Here is an 18,019-nt window from a genome sequence, read left to right on the forward strand (position 1 = left end):
TTTGATGACAAACAAAATAATTATTCAAATTGTTTCTCTACACAGTTCTCACCATAGGCACATTTCTCAGCTAGTCTCAGCCATGATCTAGCTTTTAGTTAAAATTTTTGCAGAGGGAGCAAAGGGGCCAGAGCACACCAGAGGATCTGTTCTGGTTATTACTGGCACAGGCAGACTCCAGAGAGGAAGAGGATGAGAGGATGTCAGTAGTGAGAACAGAAGGAAGTAAATGGGTCCAGCTCCTATTTAACCAACTCCTTCCCACAAAATCAACTCAGATAAAATCCAATAGGTGTTTGAAAAGCTTTCCAGGTTCAAAAATATCAGCACACACCAGATCTTCCACAGCTACTGTGAGCTAAGGTAAAGAAACAGAAGGGGTAAAATAAGAATGCCATGCCAAGATACACTGACTTCATATGATCATGAAACCCTCAGAAAATGCAAGGAAGAAGGATCTTACTGTTATAGTAGCAGATCTCTAAATAGAAACATTCCTATTTTCCTATATAACCTCGTCATTCCTGTGACTTCCTTTAGCTGTTACCAGTTTTGATCATAATGGTGGTGTGTCAGAGTCAGATACATTGTCTTCCAGTGGTTGCCAGAAGAAATACAAGGGATGGAGTCTGGCTGGAGAGCATGTCTAGCCATCCTGGAGGGGCAAGGCCAGCTTCTGGATATGGCGCACATAGTCAGACAGCTGTTTGTATTCGCAGCTGTTTCTTGTTTACCTTCCAGTTTCTTTGCATCACAGGCAGCTTAGAATCCTTTGTCACTGTGCATGTAGCCAGCTGCTATATCACCAAAGTCTTAAGCATTCCCAAAAAGTAAATGGATGCATAATGTTGGTCTCCCTTCAAAAGAGTAAACTGATAAACTCCCCCTCTTTGTATCACCCTCTGGTGTGTAACATCTCCCCAGGAACTGGTGAAGAGAATTAATGCTGACATTATTCATAAGGCCACTAAGAGTGGTTGGAAAGATTTTTAAAAATATCATGTGTTATGATATAGGGCTCCTTGCACCAGATACTCACAGTTGCTTAGCAGAGTTCATTAAATAATTTCTGTTGAAAACAAAAATCAGCATTGTTTAGCTGAATCAGGAGCTTTTCTTATGAAGATTCATCCATTTATTTTTGAAAAAGGTTTCTTTTATTGTTTAACTCATCACTAAGGTGTCTTCACTGGTTTTGTACTTTTTTCTTGTTAAGCTCCTCCCACAAAACCACAGCTACTCTTTCTTCCTTGTAGGTGCCAGCATTTCTCACACCATTCTCCATTTTAGACTTTGTCCAGCAGAAGAGTTGCTCTTCAGTTCTAGAAAATTTTCACCTCAACTCTAGGCTCTTATCAGCTACAACCAAAGTATCAATTTGTGGTTTTACTTTGAAGAATATGGCCACAAAGCAGTGTGGCAGAGGCTTTTTTATCCTCACCAGGAGAAAGAGAGCACAGACACCACCCTAGGTTCTGTGGGGGACTGGGATGAGACCATCAAAGAACACAGCTGTTGTGATGGCAGCAGGGCCATCTTTACACACAGGCAACATGTGCTTTAGCACAAACATTGACAAAAGAGACTTGTCTCCTCCTGAATGCAGTCTCATGACTCTGAAACATGTCAGAAATGCACTATTCTGAAGCACTGTAAAGCAAATAATACTGACTGCACTGGGGTATGCCTTCTTGTTTTGCATCAGATAACAAGGATGCTCTTACCAGTTATTGCAAATCAAGAGAATTTGCAGCTAGATTTTACTCAGCAACTTGAATTCATCTCACAGTATTCATGCACATGCTTATCAACTAGCTGGAGAGGAAAATTCTTGGGGGATAAGCCAAAAAACCAGAAATGTATCCTTTTTGATAACTTTCATTTGGAACTGAAATGTTATTTTACATTTATCCTTCTTTTCCTATCTCATCCTCAAATTGAAGTAACTTAACCTCATTGCAAAATATTTCCTTAATGTTTTCAGTGACCATTGCAGGAGAGGGCCCCCACACAGCAGTTCTCTCCACACCCAGCCCATAATATACAGACTGATCAAGGAAAGACAAACCTGTGGATGTTGTACGTTTTACTTGGTCAGCAACAGGTTGTGATGCAGACAAGAACTAGTGAGGTTATACAGTTTCCATAGTGACTGTCTTGGTGAAATTATCTATTTCTGGAATTCTGTCAGCAATCACCTGTGGTTGTGATGGAAGTGTTCTGTGTTCTGCCATCACAGTTGCCCATCAGCTAAGCAGTGAGCAACAGAAGAATTCATTTCCCCAGGAATGATTTTATCAAAATTAAACCATCTTGCACACCACAGGAGTATACCAAAATATGCGTTGATTTACATTTTAATCCCATTTTATTGGTTAGTATGATTGAGCCTATCAAACTAGAAGTGATTTTGAATGTGTCATGCTAATTCTATGACATCCATGAAAGTATTTGTCACCCTTACATTACAATGGAAAGCAGTAACCTACGCATTATTGCAGGACTTCTGACAACACCAAAGAAATATATTCTAAGCAAAAGTTTAGATTTCTGAAGAACAACCACTGAATCTTTGTCAACAGGATCTGTAAGCCACTATGCCATTTATAACCTACATTCCAACAATCCACTTGAGTGTCCCTAGTACTGTTTCCCAAAGAATTACTTCATCAAATTTAACCCAGAAGTCAAAATTACAGAAAACAAGATATTTAATATGTCTTTGTGACATTTTCATTAGGGACTCTATTTCTGCCAGTCCCAGCCTTTTCACTTGCAAAGCCAGAATTAGGGGACTTAGATTCCACAGTAATTTTTTGTTTTTCTCCCGGTAGCTTCAGTCGGTCTCGGCTGCCTTGGTTGTTCCTGGATAGGGGTGCACTTACGTACCCCCCTGCCCAAGCAACTCCGGCAAAGCTCCCAGGCACAGGCAGCACTTAGCAAGCTTAGTTATAGTGATATTCAGCTCTTAGCAGTGATCAGCTCTTTTGCAGTGATTCTCAGCTCATAAGCTTGCAAAGGTGCCTTGGCAGACACAGGGAGAGAGAGGAGAAGCGCCGTATGGAGTTCCACAGATGAATCTTTATTGGCTTCTTCCGTGAAGGGTTTCAGGGACAGCACTTCTACTGAGCTGGGGGAAAAGTGGGGTTTATATGGGGTACCGAGGTTTTGAGAACTGGTCCAATAGTATGAGTCAGGGTAGAAAGTGACCTATTGTCTTACAGGGAGATAAGCGAGGGTCCGATCGTGGGAGAAGGGTTATTTTGGCTTAGTCACCATGACCAGGCATTTCTGCCCTTAGGCGACTGACCGCCAGAGAGGCCTACCAGGCCTCATGGCTGCAACAGTAATTCAGAGCAGAACACTCTTTTCCAATACATAGAAACAGCACATATGCTCACTCTGGATTTTAATTCTTTCTGATCTTCATTGCTGCAGAGTTTTCTAGCAGAAAAGCCTACAAAATGGATAAGGCAGGTAAACATAAAACACTGAGTTAATTTTCACTTTGGATGAAAACTACTTTTCTTAATGTCCCTTTTTTGTGTAAAATCAGAAAAGGTATGATAACGTAAAGGGGTGACAGTTTTCTAAGTGCTGATATTTGTAAAATATAGGGGGACTGACAAGGTAACTAATGTGCCTCATAGTGTCATTTTTCAGTGTGAAGTTCACCTACAGAGAAATACTGTGAGTTCCAACAACTCCAGTGCTGTTTCCTTCCACCACTGCATTACTCAGCCTAAGCTCTTAGATGCACCTTTCTTTTGCATTGTGCTGAGACAATCCTTTTCTTTCAGCAACAAAGTACTCACTTCAAATCTTTACAAGGACTTGGAATCGTGGAAACAGCTGAGGCACAGGAATGTTGTTGTTCCCTTATGTATTATGCCTCTATGCAGAATAATTGTATGCCAGGAACAGCTCTTAGGGTTAAATTGCTTTTAATTCAGAAAGAAGAAGCTTCGTTCAAAAGGCAGGAGATATTTCCTAGCTACACAGGAGAGTTATGAACAGTAACAATGACCAAATTCTGGAACCATGCCACCTTTTTCAATTAGCAGTACATTTCAGTAAGAGGATACTGTGCAGATACCTATTTGCTTAAACAAAATCCAGTCTTAATAGACTTTCTGATGCAGGATTTCAGTTGTTTTCTCTTGATTACAAGGAAGCTTAATGAAGCAAATAGGGAGTATGTACTTTGAGTAAATGCAACAGCACATATTTGTAAAATTGGACTGACAACCTCATGAACACTGTTCCCTACATATTACAGTTTTGTTACAGTGTCCATTCTGTGACACACTGTTAAGATTTTGATTCAGTCCTAACTAATAAAAGACATCTGCATTGAAATAAAGACTTAATAAAATTATGTCTCTGCTAAATTTATATACAGAGGTTATGATCTAACATATAGATACAATTTGAGAAAAGTTGTAAAGGTACCTACCAACTAGATACTCAGTTATATATTTAATGTGCAATAAATTAAATGTTATAAATGATGTGCTACTGGAAAATTCTTCAGTGAAGAATATAGAGGAAGGAAGGGGAAAGGAAGTCAAGGGAACATGTAACTCGTATCTTGTATTTGTATCTTGATTTTTGCTCTGCAGCAAAAATCTGTCTCATGAGCTCACCTTTGGCTAGTGATCGCTGTCCTGTTCCATCCGGCACAGCTAGACAATGGGTATTTGCACTTAAGTGAGAGGTTTGGAATCCACCATTGGGTTCAGAAAGCTGGACTTCCTGGTTTTGTGCTGCATCTCCACAGCCCACTTCTGGCAGCTCATCAGAATGAATCTGTACGCAGAAGGTCAAAGGCTGATCACCCTCTTCTGTGGCAGAGCTGGTAACGAGGTCAAGCCAGGACTGCCTCTCAGAGTAAACCACTTTGGATGCCAAGGAAGATGATGATTCTTGGGAGTTGAAAGTGCTTTCAGGAGAGGAGAGAGAACAAGATGCTTCACTGGACAGGGTTGAGGTGAATGATGACTTCTGCTGATCCTGCTTTCCAGAAATAAAAGCGGGATGGAGGGGAAGAAAAAAGAAAAATTATTTACAAATTATTCTTGTTTCTAGGTTCTACATGGTATATCGATATGCAGCTGAAATGCTAAATGACCCCAAATTGATGTAATCTGGTTATTTATTCATCCAAATAAGCCTGTGGTGTGGCAATCAATCTCCTACAAAGCAGTAACTTCAGAAACCAAGCCACCAGGAAGACAGGCAAAAGAGATATAAACCTGACAATGCCTAGAAACAAAGACCAAGGAAAACTGTTATGCTGAATGTAGCCTTCTGTGGTAGGTCTCACACTCTCTTTCTTTGCTTTGTTTTCGCTTTACTAGCCTAATCAAGAGTGAAGAAGATAAATTCCAAATTAGCCATTGAACATGAAGCACTCAGCAGTTCCTCCAGTGCAATAACCAGAGATAGCGAGAAGTGACCCCAAGCACCAAAATACAGTAAAGAAGTATTTTTCCTAGTCCATTCAAGGGATAATTGTTCACTAGGGCAAGAAGACTTAGCAGAAACTATCAGAAATTGTGATGAGAGCATCATGACACAAAAGCCAGATTTCTTGCTACTTCAGAAATTTACTCATTCTGCATGTCATCTCCTACTGGCCAATGCCAGCATCAGAATACCAGACTTGATGGACCACAATCCTGGCAAGTTTCTGTCCTCAATGTTTATGTAGAATAGATCTGTGTAAGGATTAAAACAGATGATAACTAGATAGGAAACACTGAAACTTACTGAGAAGGTGTTGCTAGGGAAACTTGGAAAAGCTGAAAACACAGTAAAGGGGCTAGCCTGGATCACCTATTTAAGACCCAGTAAAGCAGAAATAAGTTTTATTCAAATAAACTAAACCAAGAGTAACAATTTTTTTATTATGATTTTTAAGCTCCACAATTCAGTGCTGTATCCTGTAAGGTATACTACTTCCTTTTTTTATTAAACACAGCAAAGCCTTCCTGTGCTTCTAATACAGCTGCATCATGTAACAAGCAGTCAATTCAGAGGATGAGAAGGACCTATGTCAGACTGTGAGCACTATTTGTGATAGCAGTTTCTTCACTTTTGTAAATTTTCAAAGTCATTCATAGAATTTTTAAGGTTGGAAGAGACTTTCAAGGTAATCCAGTCCAGCCATCCACCCAGCACAACCACTGCAACCCCTGAATGACATCATCCAGCACTGAATTCGGAACCCTCTTGAACACTTCCAGGGATGGTGACTTCACCACCTCTCTGGGTAACCTATTCCAATCCCTAATTTCTCCAACCTTATGGTGAAGAAAATTTGTCTTATATCTAGTCTGAGTCTGCCCTGTCCCAACTTAAGGCCACTTCCTCCAGTCCTGTCACTGTAGGCACGACCTCCACCTGGCTACAATCTCCTTCCAGGGAATTGTAGAGGGAAATGAGGTCTCCCCTGAACCTCTTCTTCTTGAGAATGAACAAACCCAGCTCTCCCAGCCATTCCTCATAAGACACATTCTCTGGTGCTTTCATGATTCCTCTAAGACTGTGCCAAACATTGCAGGACCCAGACATTTTTATTCCCCTATGAAAATACAGTGTTGTGTTTCAGGTGTCTTTTTGTTTCTAAAATGGAAGCCTTCACATAGGCATCCTCAAGCAAAGAACAAGGAGATGCTGTAGTAAACTACATGTGCTAAAAAATGCCCTTGGGAACACAGGTGATATGAAGCATTTCATTTAAGAGCTCCTACCACAAAGACAAATTGTTGAAGCGTTTCTGAAGTCAAGCAGAATAACCAAACAGTAACAGCTCTTGCCCACATGTTGTAGATGGTCTAATATCAGTTGTTCAAAGCTGGAAAAGGAAGATACTAGATCTCACCTCTATTTTTCTGGCAGTTGTCTATACACAAAAAAAAAAAAAAGTGCTTGTGAAATGAAGACTGTGCCTCACTGAGAGGAATATATTTTTGTTTTCATTTTCATTGTATGTTAATTTAAAAATATGAGTGAGAATAAATATGACTGCCAGAAGGTGTTTCTTTTTCTCTGCATATGTGTTGTGTTTTGTTTTTCCATTGACATGACAAATGTTTATCTAACCTATTTGAGTGACTCCTTTGGAAGTTTTGCAATCATCCATATGATAATAAATTTCCATTTGGGGATGTTTTAAAAAGCAGATCATAAGGATTTCACTGGAAATTGATGAGTCTCTAGATATTTTTTAGAGAAAAATTATGACCATGAACCTCTTCAACTGCTTTTTTGGCTGCTGCTGCAATCTATTGTCTCAACATATCTGCTGATTTTTAAACTGTATATCCATTCACACATGGACAAATTAACGCAGGTGGTCAGTTTAACTTTTGTCCTGCAGATGTTATAATTTACTTATTCCTTGCTTTCTTTTTTCCTCCACAGTACCCAAACCCACGCACACACATGGAACCTCATGATCACTACTTTTTTCTTCTGCAAATTTCAAAATGGTTTGAGTCAGCAGAGAATAGAACAGCAAGTACAAACTTTGTGCTAGAAGTACAGCAAGTTGTTTGCTGCTCTAAAATGTAACAGAGCTTACATCTGGGTTTCTATTAGTTTCCAGGCTAATAGTCTTTAGTTTGGAGTTGATGCCAAGAAGTTTGGAGGCCTTTCTGCTTAAAATAATACAAAATTAACTCCAGTCAATGCCTGTGGCATTCTTGACACTGAGGTGAGTTGACAGGACAAGTGTCACTTCCAGTGGCAATTTGAGAAAATTTAAGTATGCCAAGTGCTGCATCCATAGATATGAACCCAAATCCACCACATTTTTGAGACTTCACAGCTTAGTTCAAGAAATCTGCAATAAATAAACAGGTAGAGATCTTTGTTTAACCAGCCCTCCCTGAGACAACCACAGGCTCCAAAGCTAGAATTGAGTTTTTAGTAGAAGATACACTTTCCCAATCCTTCCAGTGTTTTTCTTGTTTCAGCACTTGTCCTGAAGTGAAAGGATATTAAATGTGGTATTTAAAAGAAGAATCTGGCTTGCAGTCAAACAGAGCTGTTCCTACTCACTATGCAAGCAAGCTAAGCATGGGGCAGACCCAGAGAAAATGGAGTTTATTCCAGTGGCCAGTTCTGGGGTGAAAAGATGACACCTTTGCTCAGGAGACCTTTGTCCAAGGGAAGAAGACAAGGGATAAGAAGAAGGGAAACCAGCTGACAAATGTAAAGGCTGAAGGGAAGATATGTCTTAAGGGAAAGCCCGAGAAAACAGAATCCCTCAGCATCTGCACCACTGCCTGCCTCCCATGTGTCCCCTGCAAAAATATGGAGTCCAGCACTCAAGAGGAGCATATGGGAAGGAGACAATCAGAGATCGCCTCTGCAGCAACAGTCCAACAAGCAGCAGGAAACCAGGAAAACAGAAAACTAAAACCAGCACCTGTTTAAAACTCATCATCTGGAAAAATGCAGGCATTGCTCAGAGATGAGCAGATGGAAAACACATCTTCAGCTAAAGGAAAGCCACTGAAATATAAAATTCAAGACACTTCATTAACTGACCCATGGCCCTGAATAACTGCAGGATAACATATTGCCAAAGTTCTCTCCTCTCCTCTCCGAACCTCTCCGAACCTCTCTGAAACTTTCCTCTCCACAACAGTGAGGCAGCAGACACTTCCCTTCCATGAGGATATTTAGTACCAAGTACATTACTGCATGCCTCTCAGAGTTAACTTTCAGGTAGTGAAGGGAAGGGCTTGAATTAGGATTCCTTATTACCAGCCCAAACCAGATCACTCATTCCTAAACACAGAATTAAGTAAGCTTGACTTTTTATTTTAATGGAAAAAAAATTTAAAATTAAAAATTTGGTGACAAAAGACTCTCACAAGGCTGCTCTGTAGTTTCCAAAACATGATATGAACAATCTGATTACTCCTAAATTGCAGACAAACCCTCCATGCCTGTTGCTATCTTCAAGAAAACTTACAGAGATTAAGGGATTACCTCTGCTATTTGCAACACCTCTCTCTGACTTCTACTACAAATGAAACTTTTTTTAAAAGGCTGCAAAGAGAAGGAAAAAACCTCACTTCAAATCTTCTAGTGAAGCTGTGTGTTATGGAAAATTAACAACTTTTCTTTCTTTACTTAAAAAAATTAAAAATGGGAAAAAAAATAAAGATTTGTTTTAAAATCCATTTAAATCACATGTAAGAACAATGAGATCACTGGGAAAAACAATGATATAGAAACAAGATTAATAGGGCAAGAAGTAGATGATAATTAGGCAAGCCAATTTGATTAGACTCATGAGGGTTCATGGTGCTTATTTTAATTTATGAAATGAAGTGAGACAGGAAGGAATATTCTGGGGCAATATGCTACATAGATTTTGGAAGAATGCCTATTTTCTTTTTCATGTCTATTTTTCAGAGTTAGAGGAAAAAACGTATTTTTATCTCTGTGCAAAGAAGCCTCTTTCCCTTCACTTCTGTTCCCTGACACAAAAGCAGCTTCAAATTCAGCAGTCTTAAAAACAGCTCACTCAAATAAATAAATATGAAGTTGTTGGATATGCTACCAAGGTCACAAAAAGAGAGAGGTTTCAGGATGGATTTGTAAAAAAAGAGAGAATAGTATGAAAAAAAAAAAACCAGCTTGTAGCAGGGTATTAAATATCTCGTAAAGAAAAGACATGGTTTGTGTATGAGGCAGAATGACACCTTCCCTTCTCCAGTAAGATAAATAGGAAGGAGCTGATCTTTTACAGTGCAAAGCTCCCTGTGGTGCAGGATGTGCCAACTGTGTGCTCTGCCATGGGGCAGGCAGTCTGTGCATGAAGGTTTCACAGGAACACAGCACGGACATTTCCAGGTAATGTTTTAGGTTATTCCTAGAGGTCCATCACCTCAGGAGAGTTTTGTTTCAACCTGCTTGCAACAAGAAGCAAGGTAATAACTGGAACACTTACCGAAGAAGGCGGTGGTGTCTGGACTCTGTAGGGTGGAGGTGGAGTGTCTGTTATTTCTGGATCATCGTGTTCGCTTTCACTGTAGCATTCTGAGATAAGCATGGAAAATGAGCAAAAATAAAGAGTTAGACTGACATATTATTCATTGCAGCACTTTGGCAACCAGAGATCACTACCAAGTAGGGTGTTCTGGACTCAGGACTACACTTTTAACAAGTCAGTGTCTCCTAATCCAATTGTGGTAGTGATGGAGAGATGGTGCAAGTAGCAGGGGAATTCTCTTAATCCCTGTAATCAGTAAGTTTTCCTGAAGCTAGCAACAGGCATCGGGGGTTTGGCTGCAATTTAGGAGTAAAGAAATTGTTCATATCATGCTTTGGAAACTACAGAGCAGCCTTGTGAGAGCCTTTTGTCACACATGATATCTCATGTAGGCACACCATTCAGCATGGCAGTATATATGAAGAGGTAATGCCAAAAGTAAACACAGTACTCTAGGACTACCCTACTTGTCTCTCTCTTTTTTTTTTTTTTTTTTTTAGCAAAAACAAACTCATAGGAGCCTCAATATCTCTTCACATGCAGCAGAGGCAGTCATGCTGTTATTTCTTTCAACTATCTGTGCAGCAGGGGAAAACATTTTCCACAAATTTGGGTTCAATGAAGTGATAATCATTGATAAAATTAGACACAGAAAAAGGGAGGCAGAATGTTGCAGGTTCTTATACCCAGGACCTGGCAATAGTAAACATTAGACAAGATCACAGATTCATAGAACAGTTTGGTTTGGGAGAGACCATAACACTTACATATAGTCCAACTTCTCTGCAATGAGCAGAGACACCTTCAACTAGACCAAGCTCCTTGTCCAGCCTGACTGTGAACGTTTCCAGGGATGGAGCTTCTGCCACCTCTCTGGAATGCCTGTTTCAGTGTTTTGCCAACCTCACTGTAAAAAATTACATCTTTATATCTAGTCTAAACTGTCCCTTTCTTAGTGTAAAACCATTACCCCTTTTCCAGCATACCCTGCTAAAATGTTTGCTCCCCTCTTTCTTACGGGTCCTCTTTGTGCACTGAAAGGCCACAAAGATCACTTTTGCTAAATCTCCCAATATAAATGTAACCTTTGCATGAGCAAGTGCTTGCATCCTGCCCTGCACCACATGTGCAGGGTGACAGCACCCTGCCCCACCCCAGAGAGCTGGGGACATGAGAGTTTGCAGAGGCAAAGTCAGAGCTTGATGAGGACAGCTTGAGTGCCAAGATGTCCATGGAATCCAGCACTGCCCTTTGCTGGCCACATGCACTCAGCAGCCTGTGCTGTCCAAGAGTTTTTGTCCAGCTGTGCCCCAGAGAGCAGGAAATTAACTCATTTAATACCCACACGCTTTATTTTTCTGCATGTCTTTGTGGGGGGAGGGTAGGTATTAATAAGCACAGAGTGAGTTGTGAGTTAATGAACACAGAGTGAGAATAAAGTTGTAAGAGAGAAAAATTTTGTGCATGAGAGAGAATTTTCTAACGTCAACAAAGAGAAACTTAATGAGCTTCATTATGTTTTCTCCCTTTAGTCTTTGCAGAACCATAGGGTTTTGAGAACCATAGATACTGTTGTGTTTACTGGAAGTATATGCTGGCACATCTAAGCATAAAGAACTGAAAGTGGCTGCAATAAGGCCCATGTCAAATTTTAAGACTCTATAATGCCTTTTTGAGTTACTCAGTAAAAAGCCTATGCTTTCTACAGCTCCCCTTTTAGGCACACAGAAGAACTGAAAAAGAATCAGCAGCTGTTTCTGATACTCTAAACAGGCAAATGCTGAGGGAGAGGGGATGTTAAAATGCACAGAAAGTACCTGAATACACAAGAAATGCCATAAAAAGAGCCAAGCCTTCTGAAGAATCATGGTGTGTGATGCAAAGAGGAAGAACTGGTCAGCAGGAACAGAAGTAATTCTGGGTACTGGCAGTGGTTTTATGACACATAGCAATGTTTCTGTAAGGACATGTCCATCCAGGTACCAGTGAGTGCTGCACCCACACTGAAGGCAGCTGCTGGATCACCAGTGACAAAACATGCATGAAAAGACAAGGAGGTGTTTGACACCAGAATCAGAAGGCCTTTTCCTGAGGGGGAAATGGGTGACTATCTTTTAAAAGCTGAAGAGATATTGGCTATGCTATGCTATTGCAAAGTCATTAGATAACCTGTTGCAAAGGTTATTGAGTGGATTAATTTATATGTTTTTGACTTCTCTTTTTTAGATTAAGATTGGTGGAATGACTCATTTTTTATTGCTTCATAATTTTCAATTCAACCAATATCACACTTTTTAAGGTTTCAAAAGGTTGGTTTAATGTATAAAATTTTGGCCATTCCCATTTTCCATCAAACTCTTCCCTTCATAAAAAGATGGACAACATATTTGCACACTCCCTCCCTGAGTACAAGTATCTTGCAGTTCTTGCTACACAACCTAATAGTCAATATAGCCCTTTATCCTAAAGAGTTTTGATAAAGTTGACTTCAAATGGGATACAGGCAGGAGGAATTAGATGGTGTGTGAATTAACAATTTTCCTGACAAGAAACAACTGTGAGCTGAAAACAGAGAAACTGATGAGACCTGCTGAATTCTCCAGGAATCAGTATTATCTGTGTTTACCCACCCCAAAGCTGTTTTTAATGGTAGAGCATAAATAGAGCCAGATCAAATTTATCAATAATGTAATTACATGGCCCGAGCCTGGACATAAATCCCTATCTTGAATTTTGTGATAAAGCAGAAGGGATGCAGAGAGGAACATTTCATTGCTTAGACAAAGCAGGCTGCATCACCTAAGTGTTCATGCTACTGCAAATACCAGTTTCTTCTTCATTATGAGTGCTCCTTCATAAGCTCAGATGTTCTAAAAAGGACACTGGGTACCACTACTCTAAAAACAGAGAGTTAACAGCCCAGGTGATGATGCCTATTCCTCAGGTTAGAGTCTATTCCTAGTTTGGAATGGTATATTCCATAATATTACCCAGAGCACTTCTCATTCTAAACCAGCTCCTCTGCCCATATTTGTAATTTGAGTGTTGGTATCTTCCCACCAAAGAGTTATATTAGGTTGGTGTACAAATTAAGAAAATAAATAAATTATTTAGAACTTTTAAAGTTTCTCATTCCATAATGGACTTGGTCTTGGCTCTGAAACAAACTGTAGGTTCTGGAATAGCAGTATCACCCCCTCATCCTCCAACACTGTGGCTGTTGAAACCCCCAGGGCTGGAGGGCACAGCAGGGATGGGTCTGCAGAGCACAAGGTGCTCCCAGGCCTGCAAGCTGCCGTGCTGCAGCACAACTCCTGTAATATAACTCAAAACCCAGAGCAGCACAGCTGTTCCTCTTCACACTTGGTAGGCTTAGCAAGCTAGCAAACTGCCAGAAAGAAGTTACACACCTCTCACAAGATCACCTAGAGTCTCTCACTGACACCATTTCTCACCATTTTTTCTTTTCCTGTGATTACTGTGCACAGTGACAGTGTGGTTTCTCTGAGCTCAGACAGTAGAGAGACCCAAGACAACAGCTTGACAGAAGGAAAATATCTGACAAAAATTTGGCTAAGGAAAAACTCTGAAGAGCACAATGTAGTTACACACTGAAACCAGTTAGGAGCATACCTTCCTCGTTCTTCTTGTTTGGTGCCAGAGGGTCTACAGCCATTCCCAGCTTACTTAGCCACCTGTGTTTGAAACAGAGGGAACACAGAGTCAAGGACACTAGTGTGCTCTTCAGACTTCAGTTTTGTTCCTTTCAGTTTTGTTCTACATCACCACATCTGTTTTCATTAGCCTGAAGATTAAATGCCAAAGTTTCAATTTCTCAGATCATCTTCTAGAAAGGCACCAGTTACTTTCATATTAATATTCCCTGCAGTGAGTAGGATTAGTTGTCTGGGACATCTTTCCCTGATACTGGAAAAAAAAGGTACTACAGATGATCCAGGAGTCACATTTGTGTAAGCTAAAGAAAATGTCTTTGTGCTGTAACACCATGTTCGTGAATTAGTCCAGCTGTTGAGGACTTTCCATCTTTCACCTGAGAAGAAGAAAAAGGCATGGGAGCCATAGAAAATGATGTTAGCTGCCCTGGCCAAAACTATTGCAGCACAGTCTGTGCCACATGAAGCCAAACTTTTTGATCATAACATATCACATTTTTCAATTTGCTGTGTACTTTTAGCTTTAGTAAGTCTCATTTCCTGTGTTGTTTTAAGCTGTTAACTGGGGTGTTTTTCACTTATCTTCCTAGGTGGCTGTATTTTTCCAGTGCTAGGAACATTCCCTAGTTATACTTTTTGTATATTATATTTGCTGTAGGTCATTCAGATCTATCCACATTTTAAATAAATAACTACTGAAAAAGCTTAAGCTTTTAATATTAATACTCAAGGCGTATATAGAGAAAGTATGAAGGGCAGGAATTTTTACTGAAAAAAAAAACTTGTTTGATTTTGGTTCTACTAAAGCAATAGGGAATTCGCTAGTAAGATCAGCATCAAAGTAACTGCACTACCTTGCAGCATGAGCAATAGAGCCACAAACAATTCAGAGAAACAAAGTGTCCTTTCTATAAGAGCGGTCCATTGACTCTTTTCTGACAGCTGATCCTAACAGAATGATTTTTTTTTTTAATTAAAATCCACCTTAACAAGGAAAAGATTTGCTAAAAATTCTAGGACTTCATTAATGACGAGGGCAGACAGGTCACTAATAACTATGTGCAACTGGCCAGCTAAATGCATGCAGCTAGTCACCACGCCTTTACTCTTCACGTGTGCATTAGAATAGCAAATACATGATAAATCAGTGAAATCAAATGACTGTGTTCATAAATCCACTGTTGATTTAATAGAGATATATGTACAGGTATATGCATATACCGATATATACATGAAGAGTTACAAAAGGTCATGATCCATCAAGCATTTATGCACACCAGGAACTCGACACACACAAATGCTCCAGTGAGTTCAGTGGAACCATTCACGTGTGTATTTGCAGGGCTGGAGCCAAGAGAACAGATGTCTTTTAGTCTGTTTCGACATATGCGTGAGTATGCGTGTACTTCATGTATTAAATGCACGTATCTTATACCTTGCCAAGGAAAACATCATCAGTTGCAACAGTGGGGAATTAGTACAGCATAGTGCAGGCTGCTCTAACACTAAGCTACCTAGTTTTAAGCCAAAATGAAATTTACTCAAGAAGTGGAGTTTGAACAAAATCATTCTGAGGGCATAAGAGCTAAGACACCTGTGTATATTTCACTCACTCACAGGAGACTAAACATTTTTCACATGAGAATTTCCAGCTGGGCTCCAAACTGGCTGTTAGCACTTACTAATATCTTCCATTAGCTCTAATTTTCCTTCTCCATACACCCTTCCATCTCCTCTTTCTTAACCGGGGCTACCCTCTCTACTGAAATATTCCTGTCCAGCTGTCCCTGATTTTCAGCCAGTCTCATCCTATTTGCCTCAGGAACTTATCACTCCATTCAGGAGCTCTGGTGGGAAATGCAGGAACACTGAAATGTGGTTATCTCCCCACCAGAATGCTCCATGATATTTGCAGAGGGCAACAGATTCTTTTCACCTATATTTACTTGTAGGCATCTATAGAGTACAGATTTATTAATACATATCTATTTACATCCACTACTGTAATATTGTACATTTCTGTATCTATAGATCTTTCAGAAGGTCACACACATTCTCTCAACCTCTCTCTTTTTCTTTTGTGGTAAATATGTACGATGTCTCCCATTTATAGAGGGAGTGAGTAGTTATTGCCCTGTGAGAAATCACACAAAGATCACCAGTAGAGCCATGATTAAAACCCTGACCTGACTGTTGTAGGAGCTCTCCACTCATTTAAATTGTAGTGTTGTATTCAGTATTTGGGCATTTAATACAGGAGCATAGACAACAAACTGCAATCTGAAGTAAAAAGGGCAAAGGTATGAGATACCTAAATCAGCCAAAATTGGATCAGTAGAAAATAATGTCTTTCTGATAGCTCAGTCGTTTCTAAAATGGCAGCATTCACATCCATTTTTATTTCTTCCATTGAGAACTATTTGGTTTTTAATCTTCTGGAGATTCATGGAAAGAAAATTTCTGACCTGTCATGAGGATCATTCAGCTACAACATCGTTTGATGTTGAAGTTAATGCTAATTTACATTAAAGAAATAGACCTTTCTATCCCTCTAACTCTCCTTGTTAGCTGATAGGACATTCTGAAATCAGAAGCTGTTATGATCGAGTCCTAGATCACTTCTGAGACTTTTTCTTCTTTTTCATTTCTCCCCTCACTTCTTCCTAGGTGCAGTACCTGCTACTAAATCTTAGCACCGCTCTAACAGAAGGGGATGTATACCAGCAAATATTGGGAATATTAGTATCAAAATTGGGCTAATTATGAGAGTCTGATTTCAATTATAATTAGTGAACAAAGAGCTGTAGTTTTGTTCCATTTAGTGACCAGGAAAATTAGGCTCAGTAATTCCCCAAATAACTTGGTCAACGACTGCCTGACAGTGAAAGAATGAACTTTCAAAGGGTGTTCTCATGCATGAGACAGGATGAAACATGACCAGTCGCTCCTACTTACGTGTTCATTTCCAGAACATTTTCTGCCGCAAAGTAAAATGTCTTGATCCGTGGGTGGCTGATCTTAATAGCACTTTAGGAAAAGAAAAAAAGAAGACGTGTGAAGAAAACTAGTTTCCATAAGAAAGAAAATATAATAGCTGAATGAATTATTTAAAATATTTATTCTCTCCTCTGTAATAATCCGGATCAGCTTGTCCATCAATACAGCTCTTTCTTTAAAACTCTAGTCTATTTTTAGCTCATTTCCCAGGCCACATTTTATTCAGAGTGTATAAACTACAGGAACTAAAAGGGGAGGAATAAAGAATAAAACAAAATCTTCCATTATTTCATTACATAATTCTGTTGCGTTCCCATACCTCAAATATTATGTGCAGTTTTGCTTCCTCTAGCACTGGTACGTAAAGCAAACGTGAAAAATGTGGGAAGAATGCACCATAGTGACCCAAGACATGGAACAACTTCCATGTGCTGTGGTCAGTCAGGCTGAGACCCCAAAGCGTGGAAAGCTGATGGCTGAGGGAAGGGGACATGTGACACAGTAAAATCACAAGCAGCACGCAGTGGGTGAACAGTGACTGACTCTTCTGACTTCTCCACCAGAAGAACGAAGGCTTTCTCTTGAGGGACACAATTAAATCCATGCTGCACTTTATAACTTTGAACAACAGCAACACCCCTCCAAACCCTTGAAGTGTGCTCAGAAGCAGCTGGAAGTCAGTGCTGCATATGGAGTTTGGAGAGAATATTTTAAAATGTGCACCCTACTAAAGGAAGTGTTTATTCCCTGCACAACCAAACCTGTTCTTGAAGTACAGCCCAAGTTCAGTTGCACCACTGCAGCCTAAAGAATAGTCCAGGCTTGGAGGGATGCAGCGTTATTTGCACCAGTGCTGACCTCCTCAACTAAGAGGGGGCATCTGAGAACTACAGTCTACTCATAATCAGTGAATGAAAAAAGGAGAAGAAAAAGCATTTGGCATACTCATCTGGTTTTTTTGTTTGCAGTTTTAGCAAAGCTCATCTGGTAGAGATTTTCAAAAATATTTTTGCAATATGGTTTTCTTTCAGTAGCTCAATTAATATCGCATTATTTATACAACAAAAAAGAACTCCCCACAGCTTCACTGTCAAAGACAACTGAGATTCATTCCTTGTAACATTGTAAAAAGCATGCAAAACTGGGAATAAGAGATAAACTTACTGCTTTTTTTTGCATTCAATTGCTCGATCCACACTGAAGTCTGGAAGTCTTATAAATCCTTCTGCTTTTTCAGCCTTCCATAAAAGAAAAAAAATTAAATATCACCACATCAACCAACTGGTAAGCTAGATTCCAATGCTGAATAATATTCAACATGCAAGTGCTTGTT

General features: G+C 39.7%; 1 protein-coding gene across 4 annotated transcripts in view; it reads right to left on the reverse strand.

Annotated features, from left to right (window-relative positions):
• Nucleotides 1–18,019, reverse strand: part of IPCEF1 (interaction protein for cytohesin exchange factors 1) — an 88,087-nt gene that overhangs the window by 13,861 nt on the left and 56,207 nt on the right. For 3 of the 4 annotated variants that reach the window (XM_063390143.1, XM_063390142.1, XM_063390145.1), the window contains 5 exons: nt 17,851–17,924; nt 16,645–16,716; nt 13,649–13,710; nt 9,974–10,062; nt 4,647–5,016 (listed from right to left, as the gene is read on the reverse strand). In XM_063390143.1, coding sequence (XP_063246213.1) covers nt 4,647–5,016; nt 9,974–10,062; nt 13,649–13,710; nt 16,645–16,716; nt 17,851–17,924 — 667 coding nt within the window. The remainder of the gene's footprint in view (nt 1–4,646; nt 5,017–9,973; nt 10,063–13,648; nt 13,711–16,644; nt 16,717–17,850; nt 17,925–18,019) is intronic. The other variant, XM_063390144.1, reaches the window with a different exon arrangement.

The sequence above is a fragment of the Prinia subflava genome, chromosome 2 (assembly GCF_021018805.1).
Source record: "Prinia subflava isolate CZ2003 ecotype Zambia chromosome 2, Cam_Psub_1.2, whole genome shotgun sequence".
NCBI classification, from domain to species: domain Eukaryota; kingdom Metazoa; phylum Chordata; class Aves; order Passeriformes; family Cisticolidae; genus Prinia; species Prinia subflava.